This window comes from Pseudophryne corroboree, chromosome 6 (assembly GCF_028390025.1).
Source record: "Pseudophryne corroboree isolate aPseCor3 chromosome 6, aPseCor3.hap2, whole genome shotgun sequence".
In the NCBI taxonomy this organism is placed as follows: domain Eukaryota; kingdom Metazoa; phylum Chordata; class Amphibia; order Anura; family Myobatrachidae; genus Pseudophryne; species Pseudophryne corroboree.
The window spans coordinates 798,383,554-798,411,010 of NC_086449.1; the positions used below are offsets into that span (position 1 = coordinate 798,383,554).

A 27,457-nucleotide genomic window follows, 5' to 3' on the forward strand; every position below is an offset into this window, starting at 1 on the left:
ATGCATCAATATTGCAAGACTGCAGCAGTGAAGCCTAGCCTTAGTGATTAAGCCTACATTGAAGAGTACGTGTAAGATTTTACTTTCATACTGTGCATCCTAAAATCAAGGCTTTTAGTTATATAGTACACAAGATGAAATCTTTTGTCCTGCACCGCAACCCTATGTAACATACCCTACCAAAGGCAAACCATCTGTTGATAGATCGCAAAGGTACTTGAAATCAGAGTCCAGTAATTTTGTTATGTGGACAGGACCCAGTATATAAAGATGCTATATGGTTACATCCAAAGACTTCAAAATGTTCTGTAGAAAACTCTGACTTAACTTATCTTCTGATGCTAATCGTGTACATATAATGCGTACTCTGCAACAAGTGTTTTTATTGTGAGCTGTGCAGAAAAAAGAGAAAATGCAGGTGCACACTCTAAGCACTAAAGATACTGATAATCACAGCAATTCTAATAAGCTACAATTTAACATGGAGTACAAATAAGGTTCTTAGCACATGTTTGGCCAAAAATGTATGCCCACCTACCACGTCATGGTGAACCTCATCAGATGGGTCCTTAACATCCCTAATACTGAGACATTATATAAATTTATTCAGGACTTACCTTTTATAGTGCCCAATCCAATATGTACCCAGCACAAAGTACTATACTAATTCAAAAATTAAAATCGCCTACGGGCAGGTGGGACGAGTGCTAGTCCATGTAGGTGGAGTCTCTACCTTTTAAGTGTACATACATACATAATAAGGAGGGAGGGGGAGGGCTGGAATGTACACCCTAATTGTAGTGTCTTGTAGAAAAAATGAAAATGCAGGTGCACGCTCTAAGCACTAAGAATACTGATAATTAGAACAATTATTGTGAGCTCAAGGTGTTTTCATCCTCAAAACCTAATCTCTACTAATCCCTTAAATGTTGTTTATCACTTGTGGATCCTACTAGCTTTATTTCTATTTCTCAAACAAATATAGAAAAAAAAATTCAACTTGTTAAACCCCTGAATTATGGGCAATTTACCTCTGCATAAAATAAATCCTAGACCATACAGAAGTGTTGGTTGTGGGTTGTTTTGTTTTTGGCTATTTGCTGAAACTTTACCATCCGTGAAGAAATTGAGAATTAGCTGTTTGCTACATACTAATCGCATCATTTTATACTGAAGAGCCCCAGTGGTCGTAATGTTGCAGTTTGGGATTTAGGGGGTAAATTCTGAGATGGACTTGGCTGCATGTCCACATGCAGCAGCCGTGTCCATCTGGCCTGCGCACGCGCATTGACTGCAGTGTGCGTGTGGCCGCAGTAGCGGGTGCACGCGGGGCAGCATTGGGGGAGTGAGGTGGACTGAACGAAGACAGGTCCGGACCAATTAAAAAAAAATGGCAGCTGACTGCGCTGCCAGGGGTTAATCTTAGTTCCGATTCATCCACAACCTAATTGCGGACGCATCGGGAGGCGGCCTCACGCTTACTGGGCGGCCCTGACCTGTGCTGGACGGCCCCCACCATGTGAGGAGATGGACGCAGATCTGGCTGCGGATGAAATTATCTTCGTCCATCTCTGTATAACCCCCAAAGTCATCAGGCAGGCAGAATCACCCGGCTCAGTGTTTCTGTGTTTCACCTGGTGGCTGCGAGGCTGCAAAAATGAAAGTCGCCATATTTCCGATGTTCTGTAAAAAAAAAACAACATTTTTTTTTTTTATAAATATGAAAAAAAAGTTTTTGTTTTCTTTTAACTAAAATCATTTTGGATAAGTTTAAATAGATGTTCTTCACCTAATTCACTCATTAAGAATTGTCAATTTCTGAGTAGTAAAAGAAAAAAAAAAGTGTTAATTAAAAAGTAGTCCACTATGTAATAAGCAAAATGGAAATCCAACGCAGAACCTGTGTCAGGCTTTACTTATGGAACGTCCACAGGATATCACAAAACTGCATCTGGCAAGAGCTGTGCTGGTTCCTCAGTGGCACAACGTCATTTACAGGCTCTAGTCACCCCCCCCCACACACACACACACACAGTGTCGGTGAATATGAACATTGGGTTGGTAACCTGAAGGCATACAATTACGCCTGGCTCTTCCTGATCCTTGTAGGCAGCTGGCTCACTCGTGCGACTCTTACCCCCCCCCAGCACCTCCATCAGCAAATCATTACAGCCAGCGCCACCGCAGAGCAGGGGTTTGCTTAATGATGCGGCATGTTTGATGGATTGTGCAGCAAAACTGATGTGTTTAGATCTTTTGACCTGACAAAATCTAGTTCATAAATACTGTAGCCTGGGCGTGATCTATCTGTACGCCACAAGGTGGCAGACATTGTGGGAGCTGCTTCTCTTTATGTCATAATCTCCCAAAGCAATGAAAAGTGATGAAAAACACCCACAACTTTTTATTTGCACTTATTTATTTTTAGATTTCCCTGCAGCAGGATGTGCGGCCTGTGGCTCTGTAGCTGCTGTAGACCTGCAACTCCCAGCAGGCCCTGCCAGCCTTCGGGAGGAAGTGCACGCTTGGACTTGTAGTTCCACGATAGCTGGGTTGCCACGGGATGCCTGCCTGTGCTACAGTATAGGCACTCTGGAGAAGAAGTATTTTGATTGTAGCTTATAATCAAGGGCGTAGCTACCATAGGTGCAAGCAGTGCAGCTGCTATGGGGCCCAGAGCTGAGAGGGGCCCATCTTCCCTGTCAAGTTACAGTACTGTATATACATTTGGGTGATACATGGGGTCCCTTACAAACGTTTGCCTACAATACACCTAGCTAAGCCTCTGGACCTGCTCATTGTTATGTGGTATAAATAAACTGGAGGGCATTATGTTACATAATATAGGCATACTATGAACTGTGGGCACTGTACGTCATAATGTGAATTGGGGGCACTGTGTTGCATTATGTGTACTGGCAGCCATACAATGTGACATAACGTGGTTCATAAAATAAACTATGGGGCATAACATTAACTGCTGCTGCCAACAGGTGTCTACCATTGGGACAGGGGCCCCTTCGAAATGTTGATATGGGGCCCACAAAGTTCTGGCTGCGCCCCTGCTTATAATACATTAGTCTGTGCTGCCTATTAATACTCTGTCTTACCATATTGTGGCTTTAATGCAGAAATGCATTGTGGGTATTGACGTGAAAAATCACATCCTATGGGTTCGCTGCATTACAGTGATCAGAAACACATGCATTTGTCCGCTGCATTCATCCACGGACACAGCTGAGCCTAGCCAAGAATGACGAAGACATTGGGACACGGTGTAGACAGTATGGGGGGGACTCAATACAGTGCAATGAGGCGGCCAGGCAGTGCTGGTTCTCGCTGCTGTGTAATAAGGTGCACCCCCTTCTTTAAGGGTGCGAATGGAAACAAGAAAGGGTGTGGATTAACAGAACAACAGTCAGTAGGTCGACACCTGGCCACCTTTTAAACCTGTCGACCTTTTTGACGTCGACTGTGGAACTATTGACTGTTGATCTATCATCCACCACCCATAAAAATAAGGGTAGGGGTCTTTAGGTCGACACTCATTAGGTCAACCACTATTGGTCGACATGGTCATTAGGTCGACATGGCAAAGGCCGACACATGAAAAGGTCGACATGAGTTTTTAACCTTTTTTAATTGGGTTTCACAGTCACTTTACGAAGAAAACACCACATTTTTTTTTTTACAAAAAAACTCATGTCAACCTTTTTCCACATCGACCTAATGACCATGTCAACTGATTTCAGGTGTTGATGTAGTCCGTGTCGACCCAGCGATCCACACCCAAAATAAAGTTACTAGTTTGCATTGTAATCGAGCCCCCAACCCCCCTCGAGTGCATGAAATAACCGCTGGTGGATAAGTGTTCCGCATTGTTTAACACGTGCCTGTATTCTTATCTATATGATTGCAGGTTAGGCCAAAGACTCTGATCCCAGACAGCCTCCCCATCTCCTCGTGCAGAGACAAGCCTTCTAAACAGCCCCCTACTTTCCAAAAGGCCACAGTAGTCAGCATCAAAAACCCCAGCCCAGCCCTCCCGACTGCCAACAACACCACCGTCACCCACCTCCAGGCCTCCAACAGGCCGACGCAGAGCGCGGCGGAGCCGGCTATCTCCACGCCACTGAGCAGTGCAGGGGTAGCCTACGCTATCGTATCCACCTCGTCCAGCAATGCAAACCCCTTGAGCACCAGCACCGTGTCGGTGGTTAACGATGGAATCAAAGTTCAACCGCTCCTAATCAGTGCTGACAGCAAGGTAGGTGGAGAGAGCAACATCAACAATATCTTTATCGATCGTACGCACAGCTCACGTGCACAGTGGTTGTAAGGAACGTGTGTGTAATATCTAATAGTGCAATAATGTAGCCTTGAAGGGAGGACTGTATACCGCAGTGATATACAGAGAACGTTATGTAACCCTATACATGTGGCATCTCGGTGTAATTACTGTGCACCGCATACACCCACCAGAGCTAATACAGCCACAAGCCTGGCAACCTAAGTGTCATTTGACGAGACCGAAGCACCCAGTGGAAGGCGACGCCAACACAGGAAGAGTATGGAATCACTGCGGGGGGGGGGGGGGGGGGGGGGGGGGGGGGGGGTTCAGTATAGGTAGGGGTATATTTACTAAAGTTTCTAAAATTGAAAAATGGTGAAGTTACCCAGAGCAACCAATCAGATTCTGTCTGTCATTTTCTAGGATGCAATCGAGAAATGAAAGAAAAATCTGATTGGTTGCTTTGGGCACATTGGCGTGGGTGCGGTGCACACGGGCCCCTGGGTCCTGGGGGGGGCCCACACCGCACACATTGCACCCATATTTTCAAATTCACCTCTCCACCACCGCCGGGCACTGCAGTGACAGCTGCCGTGGCAAATAAACACCTCAAAAATGGCCGCCACACATGCGCAGTATGACTTTTGTCTCCGAAACATGGCGGGCGCCATGTTTCGGGAGACCTGCGTATGCGCAGCAGACTCCAGCATATTACCGCAGCCTACTGCGCCGTGCAGAGGAGGGGGCCCACCCGGAGTGTGCACACAGGCCACCTCCTCTCTTAAGACGCCCCTGTATGGGCAACATCACCAGTAAATTTACCTGTAGTATATGAACATATAGGGGAGTCTTCCTTTCATGCAAAGCATTGCTAAATGGGGTTCTTCAATGCTATGGTAAATTTCATGTAGCTGAAGCTAAGGTGTCAAGCAAGATAGGCTGGAACTTGTAGTTCCACAGCACCTAGAGAGTACCCCCTGTACAGTATAGCAGATGCCGGTAGCACATCATTGCTACATACTGGGAAATCCCACAGCTAAAACAGTATCCGTCAGTCGCGTTTCATTCGTCATCTGAACGGACTGCAGATCACGGAACTCTTGTCATGCAGACATTATATGTGTCCTAGGTAATCATCATACAGCCTCAAGTTCAAAGAAAGCTGGAGAACAAGGCTGACAGCGCGAAACCTTGTGAAAAACCGCCTCAGGGACCCTCAGCTACCAAAAAGAAGAAGGAGGAGAATCCAGAGGTAAAAAAACGAGCGTTTCCACGTAGCTGAGAATGATCTGCCACTTAGAATGGGACCCAGTAGCCGCATCATAGCAGCAGATTCATTGTCACATTTCTGAGACGTGTTGGTTGCACTTTATCTTGTGCGGGGCGTCCAGGAACTAAGGGGCTTTATTTTGTTTCAGCAGCTTTTTCTTCCAGCATTTGCATTGGAGTTAAGCCGCCTCCTTTTCTAAGCCCTTTTATAAAGCGTATATTAATTCCAAATGTCATGGGACGTAATTTCTAATAAGGAAATGCCCTGTAGAACCTCAGCCCTACACTGAATGTCCCGTGGATGGCTAAGTTAGAAGTGGGAGGGGGCAGAATGCAGCCAATCAGAGCCTCCCAACATAAAAACCCAGCAGAGAATATTGATGAGACGCAGTAGGATTATAGAACCAGTGATTATTGTTCCTTTTGCACAGTGGCTTAAAGAGGAATAAAGTGATTCATGTTGTCATAGCGCCAGCAGGGGTGGGTCTGTAGTTACGCAAATCTTGTCATTAAAGCCACTTCAGTAAGGTACACCGCTCTCCTGGGAGACCAGTAGAAACCGCCCCTCCCTTACCCTGAGCTTCACGGGTGGCCCAAACATTCCAGGAGAGTAGGTACAGTAAGTATGACATGCACACGTCTGTGCGAATGCTTTACTATCATTGTTTCAAGGAAGAGATAAGTTCACAGTCCAAACACCGTGTATCCCTGTATATGGCTGCGTTTGTCGGATCGTCACAGCGGTATCATGCTATTGTTTTCCCTCTCTTCTCCAGAAAATCGCCTTCATGGTAGCACTTGGCCTCGTCACCACAGAACATTTGGAAGGTGAGTTAGATAAAACATGAACTGCTGAGTCTTACCATGTGGAGCTTCATCCTCCCAAACAGGTCCGTCCCATTAACAGATATAGACGGAGAACACGTCTGTCGGATACCGATTATTCAATGTCACGTCATTTTATGACTGAGTTCCACTAAAGTATCGATAGAAACCCTACCCCCAATAATAAGCCTTCAGCCGGTTCCTGGGTGAGGCAGCCTGTGCTGGTTTCTGCTTATTACACTCAGGGACTGGTGTCTGTCAGAGCGGTGGTGCCCTCCCCTCCCAGAGGCTATACCAGTGCTGAAATGCTCTGTGCTTCTCCCTATATATGTATATAAAGGATGGAAGCGGCATATTGCAGTGTCTGTATGATGCCTGGACTCTGGAACCTAGAAGGAACAGACGCATCAGGCGGTGGTCGGGAATGGGTGGGGGCTGCTACACTTACTTGTTAATGATTGCTGACATTCCATATCTGCAGGCAAAACTACTATCAGCATGTATCATTTCCTGGGGAGCAATTAATTAATCCTTTGTCCACTTACAACAAACACTGCACTTCTAAACAAACAAGAAAACATTAAAAGACAAAGATGTATTAATCTGCATTAAACGCTATTAATGCTCCGGCTATTCCCATAATGGCAGCTGCAGACTGACATCTGGTTTTCACCCTGTAATAAAGCTTATCTTCCATTTACACTGATGGCCACTATGTTCTTCTGCTAGTACGACACGCCAGTACCTAGATGCCTTCCATTTCAGGGTCTTCTACGTCTCTTTCCACACTTCATTTAATTAGCATAATACATACATCTATCAAGGCGTTTCCCCCTTGTTACATGTTTCACGCATCTGCTCGTTTAAGATATTGTACTGAACAATCACTTTTTTATTACTTTGCCATATATTGACACGAGTGACTGTGATGGGGTGTGAGCCGGACATTTGCACATAGGACTCGTGTGCTGTGCGCATGTAGGCGGAACTGTGGGCTATTCGGAGCTTTGCGTATGCAGCTAGCCGCCCGCTACCAGGCCGATTTCTTGCACCAAATGCGCATTTATAGCGGAGACAACTACTCTGTTAATAAGATGGATGGGGGACAATGTAGCATGCTGCAGCATGGCTTGCTGCAACTATTCGCAGCCGGCGATCGCGTAAAGGAATTAATGGTGCGATCGCCGGCAGCGAATAATGTCGCATCGCAGTTTGATGATCATGGCTACATCTATATCTTTAAAATACCAATGACCATGTATTTCACGGTTGCAGAAATCCAAAGCAAGCGCCACGAGCGGAAGAGGAGAAGCACGGCCAATCCAGCCTACAGCGGCCTACAAGAACCAGAGGTACAGGTGCTCACTAATAAGTTTATATGTCCTCCCTAACGCTGGTCAGAGAACATCCCAGCTATTGCCGATATACACACTGCGATGAGCCGGCCGCTCCGTGCTGCTTGTTCTGTACAAGGGAGGGGGGCCGGGTGGGGGATGAGTTGAATGATCTGCTCATGCATATTCAGAGGCTCAAGCTGGGGGACTTCTCATGTTTGGAAAATAAATTGGCAAATGAAAGAAGCCGATGTAATTGCTTTGTGTTTTGTGACAGTCAGCTATGATGTGTAATGTTCACCGTAGTTTATTCAGTTCTCGCAAGATTACTGCGTACAGCAATTTTACCCCTTCAGCCTGTAATGCTGAATAATCAGATTTAGTCTTTTCTACCATAAGGGATTGAGGATAAAAACTCGCACATAATGTAAACATAAAACCACTGAGTAGTAAGAGTATGGGAATACGGACCTGACTGCAAATAAGGGTCATGGAAATCATTCTTACATGGTCAGACAGTGATTGATCCTTTGTATTAATAGGCCAAAACCCTGTATTTATTTGTTTATTAATAATGCTTAAAGGGTCCGGAACAAGCGCAAAATACCGAACACTGGCGTCTAATGCGCCGGATGCTTCGGAACCTGACTAAGGACCACTGTTTATTTTAGAGCTGTATAAATTACCCCCAGAACTTTTGTTTTTCTTACTTAGCTGCTATGTTCCTCATAGTTGCCCCGATCATTTCTCTTATACCGCTTTTAGACTAAAATAGCGGGTCGGAGCCTGACACGAGTGGTACCTGGCTGCGACCCACCCCAGCGCCCTTTCCCACCTGGCATATTGTCGAGTTGGTGACGTTGCCAGTTGTGCAGCTTGAAGGTCACATGATCTCCAAGCCCCGCCTGTACATCACTATGAACAGGAAGCCGGGTCGATGCGATCCGGCTCCCGTTTACACTGCACAGTTTGCCGGGTTGAACCCGTGTTCAACCTTGCAAACTACCCAGGTTGGAATACTGGGGAACTCGACCCGGATTATTTCAACTCGACCCGTTTACACCAAACAGCAACACGGGTTATGCCCGCTTATGGGCAATAACCCGTGTTATATACTGATGGTGTAAAAGGGGTACGACACAACCGGGTCCTGCGATTGGCTGAGATTCAAATGTTTTCTGAGTGTTTTTGAATACAATGGCTGGTGTGTAAATTCTATGTCTGATTTGCGCTCTCGTTGTGTCTGCAGCGGAAACGCCTGGCTTCACACTATCTGACTAATCCGTTTATATCAGGGAGAGGTAAGTCCCCATCTCTGGGACCATTCTGTAGTTCTGTTCATGTAACTACTGTGTCTTAGTGTCATTACTGTTCTTCCAGTCACTGCCCCCTCACAGATTATTACAGGGTATGAAACAAAACTCTGTATCTGACAAGTGTCCGCAGCTTGTCCCAGTACTTTATTCTATTCTGCCTTTTATAATTCGATCCTAATGACTTTTCATGTAGAAAGCCAACTCAGAAATTAGCAATGGAAGGCTTTTAATTAAAGAAGGAATCATTATTTTTATAGGGAGATTTGAAGTCCCAGAAGCGGTCAGGTGACAATTTAAAGGCCCAGAGCCGTAGTCTAAAATCATTTAGCCTAGGCGTTGTGTCATTCCTTATAATACACATTCTCCTGGTGAACTGTAATAACCTGCAGCCTCACTGAGGCACCTAACATTGGTTCATACCACAAAATAGCTGCCAGTATGGAATGCAGCCTATGAATTCACTAGGAAGCTGTGACGTCACCTCGTGCCTCACGAGAGCGGTCTCACTAGTTCTAGTGGATTATTATTCTCATGAATACTAAATTCAGCCCACAACATAATGCCTCCGCATTGTTTTTAGAGTGACGGCTACACATTAGCTATAATCTGCATTCCAGTAATGGCAGTAATTAATATTGCGGCATTATTAGATGCTTCGCACAAGAAATGCGCGGTATGATTAATGCACCTGTGGCTGTTTGTGTGACCTAATTGATTAGTTGCTAATCAGAAAATTGGAAATTTTAATTTGAAATTACTCGTTGAATGTCAGGGAAAGTCGTATGCTGAAAAGATCTGCACAGTACAGTTTTTGGAACACTTGGGCGTATTCATTTAACGCCGTTTTCTTCGGCTAGCTGAAAAAATGGCACTAATTCGACATTAGTGTATACAATTGCGGGCATTTTCGCCCATTTTCAAGTCACTTTCCGCCCATGCCTTTTCGGGTTTTTTGTGGACGAATCGGCATGGGTGAAAAGCGACTCCAAAAACACCCCGCAAATTCGCCAAAACATGTGGATCGGCTGCAAATTCGCCAATCCACGTAGTTTTTTTCCTCCAGTCGAAAAAATTACACGGGCATTGAATAGTTTGAATGTAAATTCGACCTATAAACAGTCGAAAAGTGCAGTTTTTTGCCTGGACGAAAGAACCGGCACTAAATGAATACGCCCCTTCGTGCCGACTTCCTGCTCACTCCATGCGGTGACGTCAAGGACCCATCTACCCTCAGCGATGTCACAGATTCCTAGTGTGGCCCTCAAAACTGCTGCCTGTACCATAGACCCTAGTGGTATTTTCATAGGGGAATGCTGTGACTTTAAACACCGCAGATACGCGTCTTGAAATAGTATCTTTCAATGACTTGCACAACCCCACAGCTGGCCTCAAGAACTTTGCTATATGCCAGTGATGGTGAACCTTTGGTGCACCAGCTGTTGTTGAACTACACACCCCAGCATGCCCTGCTACAGTTTTGCTATTTGGCCATGCTAAAACTGTAGCAGGGCATGCTGGGATGTGTAGTTCAACAACAGCTAGAGTGCCAAAGGTTCCCCATCACTGTTATATGCCATTAGCTTTATTCATAGATATAATAGCCAGCAACTTTCAACATTATTGAGCCCCTAGCGCCAATCCCCCCCCTTAAATCTCGCCACAAACTCTTCATTCAGAAACGTGTCCGTGTAGTACATTAAAACACTTCACATGTACAGTTAATGGACTAACCTCACAGAACTTACTGCTTAACGCAATACTTATACATGTCTATCCCAGTTTTGTTGCGTTTAGTTTATTTTTTTTATTTTGACTAACTTATTTCTGCCCTTTTTTATGTGCTAGCGAATTCGGATTCCGGCTGGAAGGTATGTTGTCAAGGTTTGTCCAGTACAGAAACCTTTTGTCTTTAGGGAAAAGATTTTACGCATGCTCCTTCTGTTCCGTCATTAACAAGGCCAGGAATAGGTTTAAAGGTTCACCAGGAAAAACGAGGCTGGTTTCAGAAGCTATTCATAAATTCACAGAGGTTACTGCAAGTTTCTAGGGTTTTACACAGTAGAAGATATTTCCCATAGTGTGAGCATGGGGAATTATCATCTACTCTTTCAAAGCAGAGTTTCTCAAACTCCACTATTTACAGATGGTTAAATCAAATTGACTGAGTCACCTGTGCTCAAGCATGGGTAACCTTAAAATCTGGACTGTAATGGCAGAGTTTGGGAAACCCTGGAATATGACCTAAAATATCTCTGATTCGGTCCTGCTATGGAAACTTGCATACAGTAGCTGGAAAGTATTTACCCCCCTTTTTCTCATTTCATTTTCTTGCCTAATGGAATCAAAATGAGTTGATTTGGGAATCCTTACTACTGATCAGCACAAAATACTCTCTTCACATAAAATAAACACCAGCATGTTTTCTTACTTACAAAGGGGAAATGATACAATAGCCGATTACATAGCGGCTACTAGGGAGCGGGGCTGTCTGGATACATCTCCGTCAGCTTTGTACATCTGGATGCTGCGGGTATGATGGGTGCGGCCAGTAATACATCTCCGTCAGCTTTGTACATCTGGATGCTGCGGTTATGATGGGTGCGGCCAGTAATACATCTCCGTCAGCTTTGTACATCTGGATGCTGCGGGTATGATGGGTGCGGCCAGTAATACATCTCCGTCAGCTTTGTACATCTGGATGATTCGGTTATGATGGGTGCGGCCAGTAATACATCTCCGTCAGCTTTGTACATCTGGATGCTGCGGATATAATGGGTGCGGCCAGTAATACATCTCCGTCAGCTTTGTACATCTGGATGCTGCGGGTATGATGGGTGTGGCCAGTAATACATCTCCGTCAGCTTTGTACATCTGGATGCCGCGGTTATGATGGGTGTGGTCAGTAATACATCTCCGTCAGCTTTGTACATCTGGATGATGCGGGTATTATGGGTGCGGCCAGTAAGACATCTCCGTCAGCTTTGTACATCTGGATGATGCGGGTATGATGGGTGCGGCCAGTAATACATCTCCGTCAGCTTTGTACATCTGGATGCTGCGGTTATGATGGGTGCGGCCAGTAATACATCTCCGTCAGCTTTGTACATCTGGATGCTGCGGGTATGATGGGTGTGGCCAGTAATACATCTCCGTCAGCTTTGTACATCTGGATGCTGCGGGTATGATGGGTGCGGCCAGTAATACATCTCCGTCAGCTTTGTACATCTGGATGATTCGGTTATGATGGGTGCGGCCAGTAATACATCTCCGTCAGCTTTGTATATCTGGATGATTCGGTTATGATGGGTGCGGCCAGTAATACATCTCCGTCAGCTTTGTACATCTGGATGCCGCGGCTATGATTGGTGTGGCCAGTAATACATCTCCGTCAGCTTTGTACATCTGGATGATTCGGTTATGATGGGTGCGGCCAGTAATACATCTCCGTCAGCTTTGTACATCTGGATGCTGCGGTTATGATGGGTGCGGCCAGTAATACATCTCCGTCAGCTTTGTACATCTGGATGATTCGGTTATGATGGGTGCGGCCAGTAATACATCTCCGTCAGCTTTGTACATCTGGATGCTGCGGTTATGATGGGTGCGGCCAGTAATACATCTCCGTCAGCTTTGTACATCTGGATGCTGCGGTTATGATGGATACGGACAGTAATTGGACAGCAAGTTTTACATCAGATTTTCAGTCTGGGTTTTTGACAGGGCCAAGCATACATGTATTTTTTTGTATTTAAGCCACTCCGGTGTGGCTTTACCTGATTGCGCCGGGACATGGCTCTGCTGGAAAATAAACTACCCCAAAGGTCCTAAGCAGTTTGCAGGTTGTATCAGGTTTTCCTCCAACATTTGCCGTCTGCTCTCTTTCCTTCCAGTTTGCATTTGTTCTTTTCATACGTTTCCCAGTAGAGGAGAAGCATCCGCACATGCGGGGAGGGTTACTATTGGCTGGTTTGTCAGTCACTGAAGGTCAGCCACTGTGACTGATAGTTAGAAAGCAACGAACCTGCATTTTACATTTATTTCAGCCTTCTCATTACACGTATCGGCTAAAGCTGCCAATCATCTGCCACTTTGACAAACCGCCAAATAGTATATGTACCCTATAGCCTTATGCTCCTGCCACCAAGCTGCACGGTAAGCTTAGTGTTCTAGCGATGGTGGTCAGTGGTAGGCTGGTACTCAACATATGGCCAAGGCCAGATAGATTAGCTTTGGTCTCATCAGATCATTGACTCTTCCTTCACGTCTGGGGAAGGAGATTCAGTTATAAGATCTTATTATTACCCTCCCATTAAGGGGGTAATTCAGACCTGATTGCTGCTGTGCTGTTTTCGCACAGTGGGCGATCAGATCTGAACTGCGCGTTCGTATGCACCGCAATGTACCGGCGCGTCAGACGACTGCACCGGGCATCGGTGCCTAGCGACGGGATGGTGCGAGAAAATCGATCGCACGGGAAATCGCAAGGTGATTGACAGGAAGAGGACGTTTGTGGGTGTCCGGAAAAATGCAGGTGGGCTCAGGCGTTTGGAGGGAAGGGTGTCTGACGTCAGCTCCGGTCCCGATCAGCAGGATTACAATGCAGCGGCTGAGTCCTGGGCTGCACAGAACTGCACAAACTGATGTTTGTGCAGCTCTGCTACAAATGCGATTGCACACCTACACAGCACTTTACCCCTCCCCCTGTAGGCAGCGACTATCGGATCGCAGGGCTTCAAAAAACGCAGCCTAGCGATGAGGTCTGAATTACCCCCTAAGTGCCGAGTTGTTTATTCTCCTATGGCTAGTTTCTCTCGGCTCTGCCGTGGAGAACTACATGTATCTGTGTCAGAGGTGTGGCACAGGCCTCTAGGTGACATCCCACGTGTCCTTTGAATGTTATGACGAAGGTTTGGTTTGTAAATGCTGTAAGCGTCTGAGGAACCACCGTCAGGTGTATTTAGTCTTAAATCAATTTCAACTCTTTAATTGCACACAGGTGGATTCCAGTCCATTAATTACGTGACCGCTGTACCTTGAACACTTACGCAATCAATTGTTCTTTTGTAGTTTGTGGTTAGCTTAGGATAAGCTTTTTTCCATTAGAAATTAAAGACGTGTTGATCAATGTCTGAATAATTGCAGAACAAATCCGTCTTGAATCCACGACGTAAGAAAATAGAATGTGTAATGTGCCAAAGGGGCGACGACTCTTTATAGCCACTGTATATATCGTGAATATTTCAAGAAACCGTTATCATGTTATATGACCTTGTGTTTCCTGATTAGTAACCTCTAAATGTGTCCATGGCTGTAGTCACAGTTACCTATATGTAATATAATCTGGCGTTAACACAAAAACTAATATACTAAAATGCAATTAATGTCTGAGCTGCTGACGGAGACCAGTCCAATTTAAGGTTTTGTAGATACTTCTGGCCTAATTCTGAGATGACTGTAACGAAACCAAGCATATAGAAATGGGCGTCGCGGTCGCAAAGATGCGTACAACTCCACATATAGGTGAATCTCTGCCTTTTTTTTCTCTGCGCACGCATGGCAGATATAATTATAACTAACGGGGTTATTCAATTAGTGCCGTTTTTTCATCCAGTCGAAAAAAAAGGCACTCCGATAAATAAAATAAAAGTGCTGTTTTTCGACTGGTCAAAAAAGAAACCGGCTAATTTGCTGCCAATTTATGTGTTTTGTCGAATTTGCGGGTATTTTCGTCCGTTTTTGGGTCCATTTTCGTCCATGCCGATTCGGCAGAACAAAAAAGCGAAAATGCATGGGGCGAAAAAAGTGATTCAAAAATGGGCGAAAACGCCCGCAATTAAATACACTAGGTCGAATTAGCGCAGTTTTTTCGTCTAGCCAAAAAAAGGCACTAATTGCATACCCCCCCCCCCCCCCCTAAGTAGGGCTAAACTGCATTGGACCCACAGTCTTGCACATCCCTTATCATCTGCTCTCTCGGCACTGACACTTTGCCCGGTCAGGTGTAAGAGGCGTCCTGGTCTCCCCCGGTCCTGTGTTCATTTTCCTTGTTGTAGTCAGTCCTCTGACTGATCTGTTCATAGTTTCCTTCTCATTTTTAAACAGGGCAACATCATCCACGACGAATACTGCTCAGCGTGCAAAGGTGCCAATAACTTGCAGCCCTGCGGCACTTGTCCAAGAGCTTACCATCTAGACTGCTTAGACTCGCCTGTGAAAATAGCACCCAAGGCGGTCTGGATGTGCCCAAAGTGCCACCAAAAGGTGAGAAGAGGTCTACGACAATTTTCCTTCGTTTGTGTTGTACTTATGTTTCCTACAATTATTTGGAAGTCTGATTATAAACCCTGGTTGGGTTTACAAATAGTAGAATAATAGGAAAGTATCTGTTCAGCCCTGAGATAAGGTGCAGGTCGCCTTTCCATGCACTTTCTAGAAAACGTTTCTGGCTTATTACATCAACATTCGGATGCACTTGTGTCACCTACACACAGCGGACTTCACCAGCGATACACACTGGATGCACAACCCAACATGCTTTGGCTTTACTATGGTGGCGTGTCATCACGCAGCAAGGGTGGGGTTATACCAGGGAAGCCCTCCAGCCTTTTTTAAACTACACATCCCAGCATGCCCTGCAACAGTTTTTCCATGGCCAAATAGCAAAACTGTAGCAAGGCATGCTGGTATGTGTAGTTCAACAACAGCTGGAGGGCCGAAGGTTCCCCATTCCTGGGTTATACCAATGCCATTTGCAGTGTATAAAGGCCCTGCCCACTTCTCAAAAAAGGGAAGCCGGATCCAAGATAGTGGTTTACTGTCCCAAGAGTCCGGTATGTTTCTAACAGATCTGTGAGTCTCCCGTACATACAAGAAAAATAGGCGAGTATGGTTGGGCCCGTCTGTGCATGGTAAGGAACACCACCCTAAATATGCGCCCCTTCCCCCCCTATTGTATCTTATTTTAAAAAGATTGCTGTGCAAAATTAAATCTCGTGTTTGCGTTGCTCCATAATTCTAGGTGTCTGCTCTGTTCAAAAGATACACCCTCACTCCACCCAGCCCCTCCTATCAGCCAATGTAATACTCTGCAATCACCGCCATCTTGCTCCACACACATTATACTTTAAACTTAATCGCGCAGCACCAGACAGAAGTATTTAGCTTTGGGCCTCAGCGGTAAGACGCAGTATGAGCAGTCATTTGTGGGCTGAACCAATATTCAGGAACGCACAAGCCTGTTCATTCACTAGGAACCAGTGACACCACTGAGGCATGAAGTGGCTCGTGTCTCTGTGATACAGTATCTGTGTTCCCTAGTTATATTTGATCAGCCGCAGTCTTATGACTATTAGTTGAGCCCGCAGAGTGGCCACCACTGTATATCAGCCCGCAGAATGGCCACCACTGTATCAGCCCGCAGAGTAACCACCACCACTGTGTATCAGCCCGCAGAATGGCCACCACTGTATCAGCCCGCAGAGTAACCACCACCACTGTGTATCAGCCCGCAGAATGGCCACCACTGTATCAGCCCGCAGAGTAACCACCACCACTGTGTATCAGCCCACAGAGTGGCCACCAGCACTGTGTATCAGCCTGCAGAATGGCCACCACCACTGTGTATCAGCCCGCAGAATGGCCACCACTGTATCAGCCCGCAGAATGGCCACCACCACTGTGTATCAGCCCACAGAGTGGCCACCACCACTGTGTATTAGCCCGCAGAGTGGCCACCACCACTGTGGATCAGCCCGCACAATGGCCACCACCAGCATTGTGTATCAGCCCGCAGAACAGCCACCACCACTGTGTATCAGCCTGCAGAATGGCCACCACCACTGTGGATCAGCCTGCAGAATGGCCACCACCACTGTGTATCAGCCCACAGAGTGGCCACCACCACTGTGTATCAGCCTGCAGAGTGGCCACCACCACTGTGGATCAGCCCGCACAATGGCCACCACCAGCACTGTGTATCAGCCCGCAGAACAGCCACCACCACTGTGGATCAGCCTGCAGAATGGCCACCACCACTGTGTATCAGCCCACAGAGTGGCCACCACCACTGTGTATCAGCCTGCAGAGTGGCCACCACCACTGTGGATCAGCCCGCACAATGGCCACCACCAACACTGTGTATCAGCCCGCAGAACAGCCACCAAGACTGTGTATCAGCCTGCAGAATGGCCACCACCACTGTGGATCAGCCTGCAGAATGGCCACCACCACTGTGTATCAGCCCACAGAGTAGCCACCACCACTGTGTATCAGCGACAAGTGCACACCTACTATGATTTTTCTAGTTATCAGTAGAGGGTGGAAGGAGACAGTCTCCAGAGTTAGGTTTTTGTAGATACCATAGCCCCAATGAGCTCATTTTCTGTAAGACAGCGCATTTTTGGTCTCATGCCTCTGAGTTTGTATTATTTTAATAAGGGGTTGGGTACTAAATACCGGCATTCTGGAACCCGATAGAAGACCGACAGCGGGATGCCAGCAGCTATAATCCAAACACATACCAGAAAGTATTTTTAGCATACCCCTACCCAACACCCCTGCCCGCAGCCTAACCCTAACCGTCCTCAAGTGCCCCCCCCCCTTGACGCCTAACACTAACCGTCCTGTCCGCGCCACCCCGAGCCCTCCCCCACACAGCCTAACCGCCCTTTCCCATAGTAACAAAAAACAACAAGGAATAAAAAATAGCGCTTGGTGGAAAAAAGCAGCCTAGATATATTCTAGTGATTCCCAATCACCAAAAAAGCTAAAGAGAAATAAATAATGGAAAATATCTTTGGCGCTACCACCTTTATGTTAATTATTGATGAAAAAGTCTATAAGAATGTCCCATAAGCTTTCTCTGTAACTGAATTCTGATCTTGCTGTCTTCCAACTTTCTTCAGATCTCGGGATTCCTCATAGATCAGTATACATATAAACAGAAGAAAGGCAAATATATAGTGTAGTATTTTTCTTTGTAAAATGGGTTCAGATTTATTTTAAATGACACAAATGATAAAACATTTAAAAAGAATTTTTTTCTTCCATCCAATAAAAAATTCTTTGTTTCTACATATGATTGGAACCGTACCGTGTCAAGCTCCCAGCATGGAGCAATGGAAAGAGCATAAAATTGGAGTCTCCGGAATTCCTCCTTACTCCCTCCAGGCAAAACACCGGCAGCTGGACCAGGCAGGCTCCCTCTCAAATTTGGATGCAGGTAGATGGATTCAATGGCCGCCAACGCGTTTCGAGTTCTGATAAACTCTTCCTCAAGGCAGACATTCTTATAGACTTTTTCATCAATAATTAACATAAAGGTGGTAGCGCCAAAGATATTTTCCATTATTTATTGCCCTTTCCCATAGCCCTACCCTAACCGTCCCCAAGCGACCGCCCCTCCCCAACCCCACGCAGCCTACCCCTAGCCTCCCTTTCCTGCAGCCTAGCATTAAACTCCCCCCACCCTCACAACAGCCTAGCCCGGTGGTTCCCAAACTTTTATGAATCATGGCGCCCTAACCCTAAAGACCACCTCATTATGTCAAGAAATATTTACACTTGTCAGGTTGTGAGGAGTTCTGTGTACGGTAGAGTGTGATAGTGTTTGCAGCGATGGTGGTCACTATTAGAGTATATACTTTATTGTTTAGTGTTAAACTGACAAAGTAATCTCAGTAGCAAGGGGCAATGTCAAAACTTGTAAGGGGCAAGATTTCCCTTTTCTCTGATGTCCTAGTGGATGCTGGGAACTCCGTAAGGACCATGGGGAATAGCGGCTCCGCAGGAGACTGGGCACAACTAAAAGAAAGCTTTTAGACTACCTGGTGTGCACTGGCTCCTCCCACTATGACCCTCCTCCAAGCCTCAGTTAGATTTCTGTGCCCGGCCGAGCTGGATGCACACTAGGGGCTCTCCTGAGCTCCTAGAAAGAAAGTTTATTTTAGGTTTTTTATTTTACAGTGAGACCTGCTGGCAACAGGCTCACTGCAACGAGGGACTAAGGGGAGAAGAAGCGAACCTACCTGCTTGCAGCTAGCTTGGGCTTCTTAGGCTACTGGACACCATTAGCTCCAGAGGGATCGACCGCATGGAACTGGCCTTGGTGTTCGTTCCCGGAGCCGCGCCGCCGTCCCCCTTACAGAGCCAGAAGCAAGAAGAGGTCCGGAAAATCGGCGGCAGAAGACATCAGTCTTCACCAAGGTAGCGCACAGCACTGCAGCTGTGCGCCATTGCTCCTCATGCACACTTCACACTCCGGTCACTGAGGGTGCAGGGCGCTGGGGGGGGGGGGCGCCCTGAGCAGCAATAAAAAACACCTTGGCTGGCAAATATATCACAATATATAGCCCCAGAGGCTATATATGTGATAAATACCCCTGCCAGAATCCATAAAAAAGCGGGAGAAAAGTCCGCGAAAAAGGGGCGGAGCTATCTCCCTCAGCACACTGGCGCCATTTTCTCTTCACAGTGCAGCTGGAAGACAGCTCCCCAGGCTCTCCCCTGTAGTTTGCAGGCTCAAAGGGTTAAAAAGAGAGGGGGGGCACTAACTTTAGGCGCAATATTGTATATACAAGCAGCTATTGGGAAAAATTCACTCAATATAGTGTTAATCCCTAAATTATATAGCGCTCTGGTGTGTGCTGGCATACTCTCTCTCTGTCTCCCCAAAGGGCTGTGTGGGGTCCTGTCCTCAGTCAGAACATACCCTGTGTGTGTGCGGTGTGTCGGTACGGCTGTGTCGACACGTTTGATGAGGCTTATGTGATGGCAGAGCAGATGCCGATAAATGTGATGTCGCCCCCTGTGGGGCCGACACCAGAGTGGATGGATAGGTGGAAGGTATAAACCGACAGTGTCAACTCCTTACATAAAAGGCTGGATGACGTAACAGCTATGGGACAGCCGGCTTCTCAGCCCGCGCCTGCCCAGGCATCTCAAAGGTCATCAGGGGCTCAAAAACGCCCGCTCCCTCAGATGGCAGACACAGATGTCGACACGGAGTCTGACTCCAGTGTCGACGAGGTTGAGACATATACACAATCCACTAGGAACATCCGTTACATGATCCCGGCAATAAAAAATGTGTTACACATTTCTGACATTAACCCAAGTACCACTAAAAAAGGGTTTTATGTTTGGGGAGAAAAAGCAGGCAGTGTTTTGTTCCCCCATCAAATGAGTGAATGAAGTGTGAAAAAGCGTGGGTTCCCCCGATAAGAAACTGGTAATTTTTTAAAAAGTTACTGATGGCGTACCCTTTCCCGCCAAAGGATAAGTTACGCTGGGAGATATCCCCTAGGGTGGATAAGGCGCTCACACGTTTGTCAAAAAAGGTGGCACTGCCGTCTTAGGATACGGCCACTTTGAAGGTACCTGCTGATAAAAAGCAGGAGGCTATCCTGAAGTCTGTATTTACACACTCAGGTACTAGACTGAGACCTGCAGATAGTGCTGCTGCAGCGTGGTCTGTAACCCTGTCAAACAGGGATACTATTTTGCGAACATAAGACGTCGTCTTATATATGAGGGATGCACAGAGGGATATTTGGCCGTCTGGCATCCAGAATTAATGCAATGTCCATTCTGTCAGGAGGGTATTAGAGACCCGACACTAGACAGGTGATGCTGACTTTAAAAGGCACATAGAGCCTTATAAGGGTGAGGAATTGTTTGGGGATGGTCTCTGGGACCTCGTATCCACAGCAACAGCTGGGAAGAAAAATTTTTACCTCAGGTTTCCTCACAGCCTAAGAAAGCACTGTATTATCAGGTACAGTCCTTTCGGCTTCAGAAAAGCAAGCGGGTCAAAGGCGCTTCCTTTCTGCACAGAGACGAGGGAAGAGGGAAAAAGCTGCACCAGTCAGCCAGTTCCCAGAATCAAAATTCTTCCCCCGCTTCCTCTGAGTCCACCGCATGACGCGGGGGCTCCACAGGCGTAGCAAGGTACGGTGGGGGGCCGCCTCAAAAATTTCAGCGATCAGTGGGCTCGCTCACAGGTGGATCCCTGGATCCTTCAAGTAGTATCTCAGGGGTACAAGCTGGAATTCGAGGCATCTCCCCCCCCGCCGTTTCCTCAAATCTGCCTTGCCGACAACTCCCTCAGGCAGGGAGGCTGTGCTAGAGGCAATTCACAAGCTGTATTCCCAGCAGGTGATAGTCAAGGTGCCCCTACTTCAACAAGGACGGGGTTACTATTCCACACTGTTTGTGGTACCGAAACCGGACGGTTCGGTGAGACCCATTTTAAATTTGAAATCCTTGAACACATACATAAAAAAATTCAAGTTCAAGATGGAATCGCTCAGGGCGGTTATTGCAAGCCTGGAGGAGGGGGATTACATGGTATCCCTGGACATCAAGGATGCTTACCTACATGTCCCCATTTACCATCCTCGCCAGGAGTACCTCAGATTTGTGGTACAGGATTGCCATTACCAATTCCAAACACTGCCGTTTGGACTGTCCACGGCACCGAGGGTCTTTACCAACGTAATGGCAGAAATGATGATACTCCTTCGAAAAAAGGGAGTTTTAATTATCCCGTACTTGGACGATCTCCTTATAAAGGCGAGGTCCAAGGAGCAGTTGTTGGTCGGAGTAGCACTATCTCGGGAAGTGCTACAACAGCACGGATGGATTCTATACATTCCAAAGTCACAGCTGGTTCCTACCACACGCCTACTGTTCCTGGGGATGGTTCTGGACACAGAACAGAAAAAAGTGTTTCTCCCGCAGGAGAAAGCCAAGCAGCTGTCATCTCTAGTCAGAGACCTCCTAAAACAAAAACAGGTATCGGTGCATCACTGCACACGAGTCCTGGGAAAAATGGTAGCTTCTTTTTACGAAGCAAAATTCCATTCGGCAGGTTCCATGCAAGAACCTTTCAGTGGGACCTCTTGGACAAGTGGTCGGGATCGCATCTTCAGATGCATCGGCTGATAACCCTGTCTGCAAGGTCCAGGGTATCTCTACTGTGGTGGCTGCAGAGTGCTCATCTTCAAGAGGGCCGCAGATTCGGCATACAGGACTGGGTCCTGGTAACCACGGTGTCACGATCCGGGTATCTGGACGCCATTTCTTACCCATCAGATGCCTCCTAAGGCTGGCTCAGCGCTCCAGGACCGGATCCCATCTGTTATCCTAATGTTCACATTCCTGCATCCTCTCCTGTCTCTCTGAGACGCTGTCACAGTAACGCCTTATTACATCTGGCATGGCGTCTCCCGCGGCCTCCGCCGCCGTCCCTGAGCTTCTGCATGCAGAGTGTCAGAGTGGCGATTACGTCAGCCGCGGCCTCCGCTGTGTCCGCGTGGTTGGATGTGCACTTGTCAGCCTGGCGTCTCCTGTCTCCAGTGGCCGGCGCCGCCATTACTGTTTTCATTACCACATGGATTACAAACCAAACTTCCCTCCAAGTGTCTGCATGGGCGCAGCCATCTTGGATTCTGTCAGCTGATCATTTCCTCCAATCTGTTGTCAGTATTGTTAATCTGCATAATTGCCTAGCCAATCCCTTCCTTGCTGCAGGTATAAATACACTGTGCCTGAGCAAGGAAGGCGTCAGTGCTTTGGTTGTCAAACCTAGTTCCTGTTTGTCTCTCTCCTGTGATTGTCTTCCAGGTTCCAGCTCCTGTCTCAAGACTTCCACCATAGAGACCCGCACCAGCATTCCACCTGCGGTGTAGCCTGACTCTCCAATCCATTGTGGATTCATCTGTTTCCAGCTACAACATTACCTGCTTCCAGCTCAGCTTCCAGCAGAGTACAGCTTCCCTTAAAGGGCCGGTGTCCTTTCTACACTTTACCACTCTCCACCGGTATTATTATTTCTCCGCTCTCAAGTTCTACATTTCAGTTCATATTTCATCGCTCCCAAGTTCATTTATTATTTAACTGGTTCCAGCCAGTATCCACTCCGTGCTAACAACAGTCTGGTTCCAGCCAGTATCCACAGCAGCTGTTTTATCTTCAGCAACCCAGCTTTTCCTGGAACACCAGCTGGCACAATCCTGGGTTATCTCCATTGCTACAGTCGGGCCTGGTAAGGACTTTCCATCTAGAAGATCATAAGAACTATCTCACACTACCAGTGCCCTGTGGCTCCTGCCATCCTGTAGTACCCAGGAACTGTATTTATTCTTTGCTGACTTTTACGTTTTCTTTTACTGCTGCTGTGTTGCGGAGTTGTCATAATAAACATCATTGACTTTTATCCAAGTTGTCGTGGTCACGCCTTCGGGCAGTTATTATTCATGTTACTTACATGTCCAGGGGTCTGATACAACCTCCCAGGTTCCGGTACATCTCAGCCCCTACAACTGAGGCTGCCTCTCGTCAGCTCAGGCCCTCAGTTGTGACAGTAAGCACTGACCTAATGAATCCAGCCGGAGACCAGGATCAAGCGGCCAGGCCGATGCAAGAACTGGCAGCCCGACTAGAACATCAGGAGGCTGCACAGGGCCACATCATCCGCTGTCTCCAGGATCTCTCTACTCGGCTGGATGGGATTCAGACAACTCTCCGTGGATCAGGCGCGTCTGGTGCGGCAACCACAGTGACTCCAGCTATAACACCACCCACCTTACCCATTTCTGCTCCACGTCTTCATCTTCCAACGCCAGCAAAATTTGACGGATCTCCAAGATTCTGCAGGGGATTTCTCAACCAGTGTGAGATTCAGTTTGAGCTACAACCTGGCAATTTTCCCAGTGACCGTACAAAAATTGCCTACATTATTTCTCTTCTCAGTGGCTCAGCCCTTGATTGGGCATCACCGTTATGGGAGAGGTCCGACACCCTGCTATCTTCCTACACTGCCTTCGTGTCAACATTCAGGCGCATCTTCGACGAGCCAGGCCAGGTAACCTCAGCTTCATCCGAGATTCTCCGTTTACGCCAGGGGTCACGTACTGTAGGACAATATCTGATACAGTTCCAGATCCTGGCATCCGAACTGGCATGGAACGACGAGGCCCTGTATGCTGCATTCTGGCATGGCTTATCTGAGCGTATTAAAGATGAGTTAGCTACCAGAGACTTACCTTCTAAGTTAGATGAGCTAATCTCACTCTGCACGAAAGTTGATTTACGTTTCAGAGAGAGAGCAACTGAGCGTGGAAGATCATCTGCTCCAAAATCTTCTGCTCCTCCTCCTCGTCAACTGTCACCATCTAAAGATGAGCCCATGCAACTTGGCCGTTCCCGTTTAACTCCTGCTGAGCGCCGAAGACGTCTCTCCGAGTTTCTCTGTCTCTATTGTGCAGCTCCGTCACACACCATTAATGCCTGTCCCAAACGTCCGGGAAACTCCAAATCCTAGCTCGCCAAGGAGAGGGCCGGCTAGGAGTAATGATCTCCTCTCCATCTCCTCAAGATTGTAATCTCCCAGTCTCGCTTCCAGTTGCTCAACGTTATCGGAACGTCATTGCCCTCCTTGATTCCGGAGCAGCTGGGAACTTTATTACCGAAGCCTATGTTAAACGGTGGTCCCTACCCACCGAGAGACTTCCTTCGTCAATTTCTTTAACTGCCGTGGATGGCAGCAAAATTTTTGATGCAGTTATTTCTTTAAGGACTCTACCAGTTCGTCTGAGAGTGGGAGTTCTTCATTCCGAACTTATTTCTTTTTTAGTGATTCCAAGAGCCACACATCCTGTGGTCCTGGGCCTTCCATGGCTCCGTCTTCACAATCCTACAATTGATTGGACGACTACGCAAATCCTGGCATGGGGTTCCTCCTGTGCTGAGACATGTTTGTTTAAAGTATTGCCTGTCTGTTCTTCCTCCCCCAGGTCGTCTGATGTTCCACCTCCTCCATATCAAGATTTCACGGATGTGTTCAGTAAAGCTTCTGCTGATATCCTTCCTCCTCATAGAGAATGGGACTGTCCGATTGATCTCGTTCCAGGGAAGGTTCCACCTCGAGGCCGAACTTATCCGTTGTCTCTGCCTGAGACGCATTCTATGGAGGAATATATTAAAGAGAACCTAGCAAAGGGGTTCATTCGACCTTCTTCTTCTCCAGCCGGCGCAGGCTTCTTTTTTGTAAAAAAGAAAGATGGTGGTCTGCGGCCGTGCATCGACTACAGAGGTTTGAACGACATTACCATCAAGAACCGTTATCCTTTACCCCTGATTACTGAGCTCTTTGACAGAGTTAGCGGAGCTACCATCTTTACAAAGCTGGACTTGCGAGGTGCATACAATCTCATCCGGATCCGTGAGGGTGACGAGTGGAAGACCGCCTTTAACACCCGTGACGGACATTATGAGTACCTCGTCATGCCCTTCGGATTGAGCAATGCTCCAGCTGTCTTCCAGCATTTTGTCAATGAGATCTTCAGAGACATTCTATACCGTCATGTCGTGGTCTATCTAGACGATATCCTCATTTTTGCCAACGATTTAGAGGAACATCGTTTTTGGGTTAAAGAGGTTCTGTCCCGTCTCCGTGTCAATCATCTCTATTGCAAATTAGAAAAATGCGTCTTTGAAGTCAAGTCCATTCCGTTTCTAGGGTACATTGTGTCCGGTTCCGGACTAGAGATGGATCCTGAGAAACTACAAGCAATCCAAAATTGGCCGGTACCCTTAACCCTCAAAGGGGTCCAGAGGTTCTTAGGGTTCGCCAACTATTACCGAAAGTTTATACGAGACTTTTCCACCATTGTGGTGCCTATTACTGCTTTCACTAAGAAGGGTGCTAACCCGTCCAAGTGGTCTGAAGAAGCCATGCAAGCATTTCATCTTTTAAAACAAAGGTTCATCTCTGCGCCTGTTCTGAAACAGCCTGACATCGACTCTCCTTTCATCTTAGAGGTGGATGCCTCCTCCGTTGGAGTAGGAGCGGTGTTATCTCAGAGGGCTAAAGATGGCCATTTACACCCTTGCAGTTTCTTCTCCCGGAAGTTCTCCCCAGCTGAGCGCAACTATGCCATTGGCGACCAGGAGTTGCTAGCCATCAAGCTCGCTCTAGAAGAGTGGAGGTATCTGTTGGAGGGAGCTTCTCATTCAATCACCATACTTACAGACCACAAGAACCTTTTATACCTGAAGGGCGCACAATGTCTCAACCCTCGTCAGGCCAGATGGGCACTTTTCTTTTCCAGGTTCGACTTTAAACTCCAGTTCTGTCCGGGCTCTCAGAATCGCAAGGCCGATGCCCTTTCCCGCTCATGGGAGCAAGAAAATGAGTCAGAGTCTTCAGACAAGCATCCTATTATAAATCCGTTGGCATTCTCCACGGTAGGGATGGACTCTACGCCCCCATCAGGGAAAAGTTTTGTGAAGCCGATGCTAAGGAAGAAGCTCATGCATTGGGCCCATGCTTCCCGTTTTGCCGGACATACAGGTATCCAAAAAACCCTGGAGTTTATCTCTAGGTCCTATTGGTGGCCAACTCTGAAAAAGGACGTCTTGGAGTTTATTGCATCTTGCCCAAGGTGTGCCCAACATAAAGTATCCCGCCAGTCGCCTGCGGGGCAACTGGTTCCACTATCCGTTCCCCGTCGACCATGGACCCACTTGTCGATGGATTTCATTACAGACTTACCCATGTGCAACAAGTTCAATACCATCTGGGTGGTAGTTGACCGGTTCACCAAGATGGCACACTTCATTCCTCTCACCGGTCTTCCGTCAGCTTCCAAGTTGGCTCAAGTATTCATACAAGAGATCTTCCGACTCCACGGTCTTCCTGAAGAAATTATCTCAGATCGAGGAGTTCAATTCACAGCCAAATTCTGGCGAAGTTTATGTCAAGTCCTCCAAGTCAAGCTAAAGTTTTCCACGGCTTACCATCCTCAGACCAATGGTCAAACCGAGAGGGTGAATCAGGACTTGGTGGCCTTCCTCCGCATCTATGTGTCCTCCTCTCAAGATGACTGGGTTCAATTACTTCCCTGGGCCGAGTTCTGTCATAACAACCAGTATCATTCTTCATCTGCTTCAACACCATTCTTCACTAACTTTGGATTCCACCCTAAAGTCCCTGAGTTCCAACCGCTTCCAGCAACTTCTGTTCCCGCAGTGGATATCACCTTGCATCAGTTTGCCAATATCTGGAAGAGCGTACGATCAGCTCTGCTCAAGGCATCGTTCAGGTACAAGAAGTTTGCGGATAAGAAGCGTCGAGCAGTTCCTGCTCTCAAGGTGGGTGATCGGGTATGGTTATCCACGAAGAATTTGAGGTTAAGAGTTCCCAGTATGAAGTTTGCACCTCGCTATATCGGTCCTTTCAAGATTGAACAAGTCATCAATCCTGTTGCTTACAGACTCCAGTTGCCTCCCTTCTTAAAAATACCCAGGACATTCCATGTTTCCCTGTTGAAACCGCTGATCTTGAATCGGTTTCATTCCTCACTTCCTCCAACTCCGAAAGTCCAAACTCAACGAGGCGTTGAGTATGAAGTGGCCAAGAT

General features: G+C 47.1%; 1 protein-coding gene across 3 annotated transcripts in view; it reads left to right on the plus strand.

Moving 5' to 3' along the window:
• PHF21B (PHD finger protein 21B) overlaps positions 1-27,457 on the plus strand; it is a 116,155-nt gene that overhangs the window by 78,538 nt on the left and 10,160 nt on the right. For 2 of the 3 annotated variants that reach the window (XM_063928902.1, XM_063928903.1), the window contains exons 4-11: positions 3,920-4,267; positions 5,421-5,543; positions 6,337-6,388; positions 7,661-7,737; positions 8,969-9,020; positions 10,881-10,903; positions 15,138-15,296; positions 18,136-18,255. In XM_063928902.1, coding sequence (XP_063784972.1) covers positions 3,920-4,267; positions 5,421-5,543; positions 6,337-6,388; positions 7,661-7,737; positions 8,969-9,020; positions 10,881-10,903; positions 15,138-15,296; positions 18,136-18,255 — 954 coding nt within the window. The remainder of the gene's footprint in view (positions 1-3,919; positions 4,268-5,420; positions 5,544-6,336; positions 6,389-7,660; positions 7,738-8,968; positions 9,021-10,880; positions 10,904-15,137; positions 15,297-18,135; positions 18,256-27,457) is intronic. The other variant, XM_063928904.1, reaches the window with a different exon arrangement.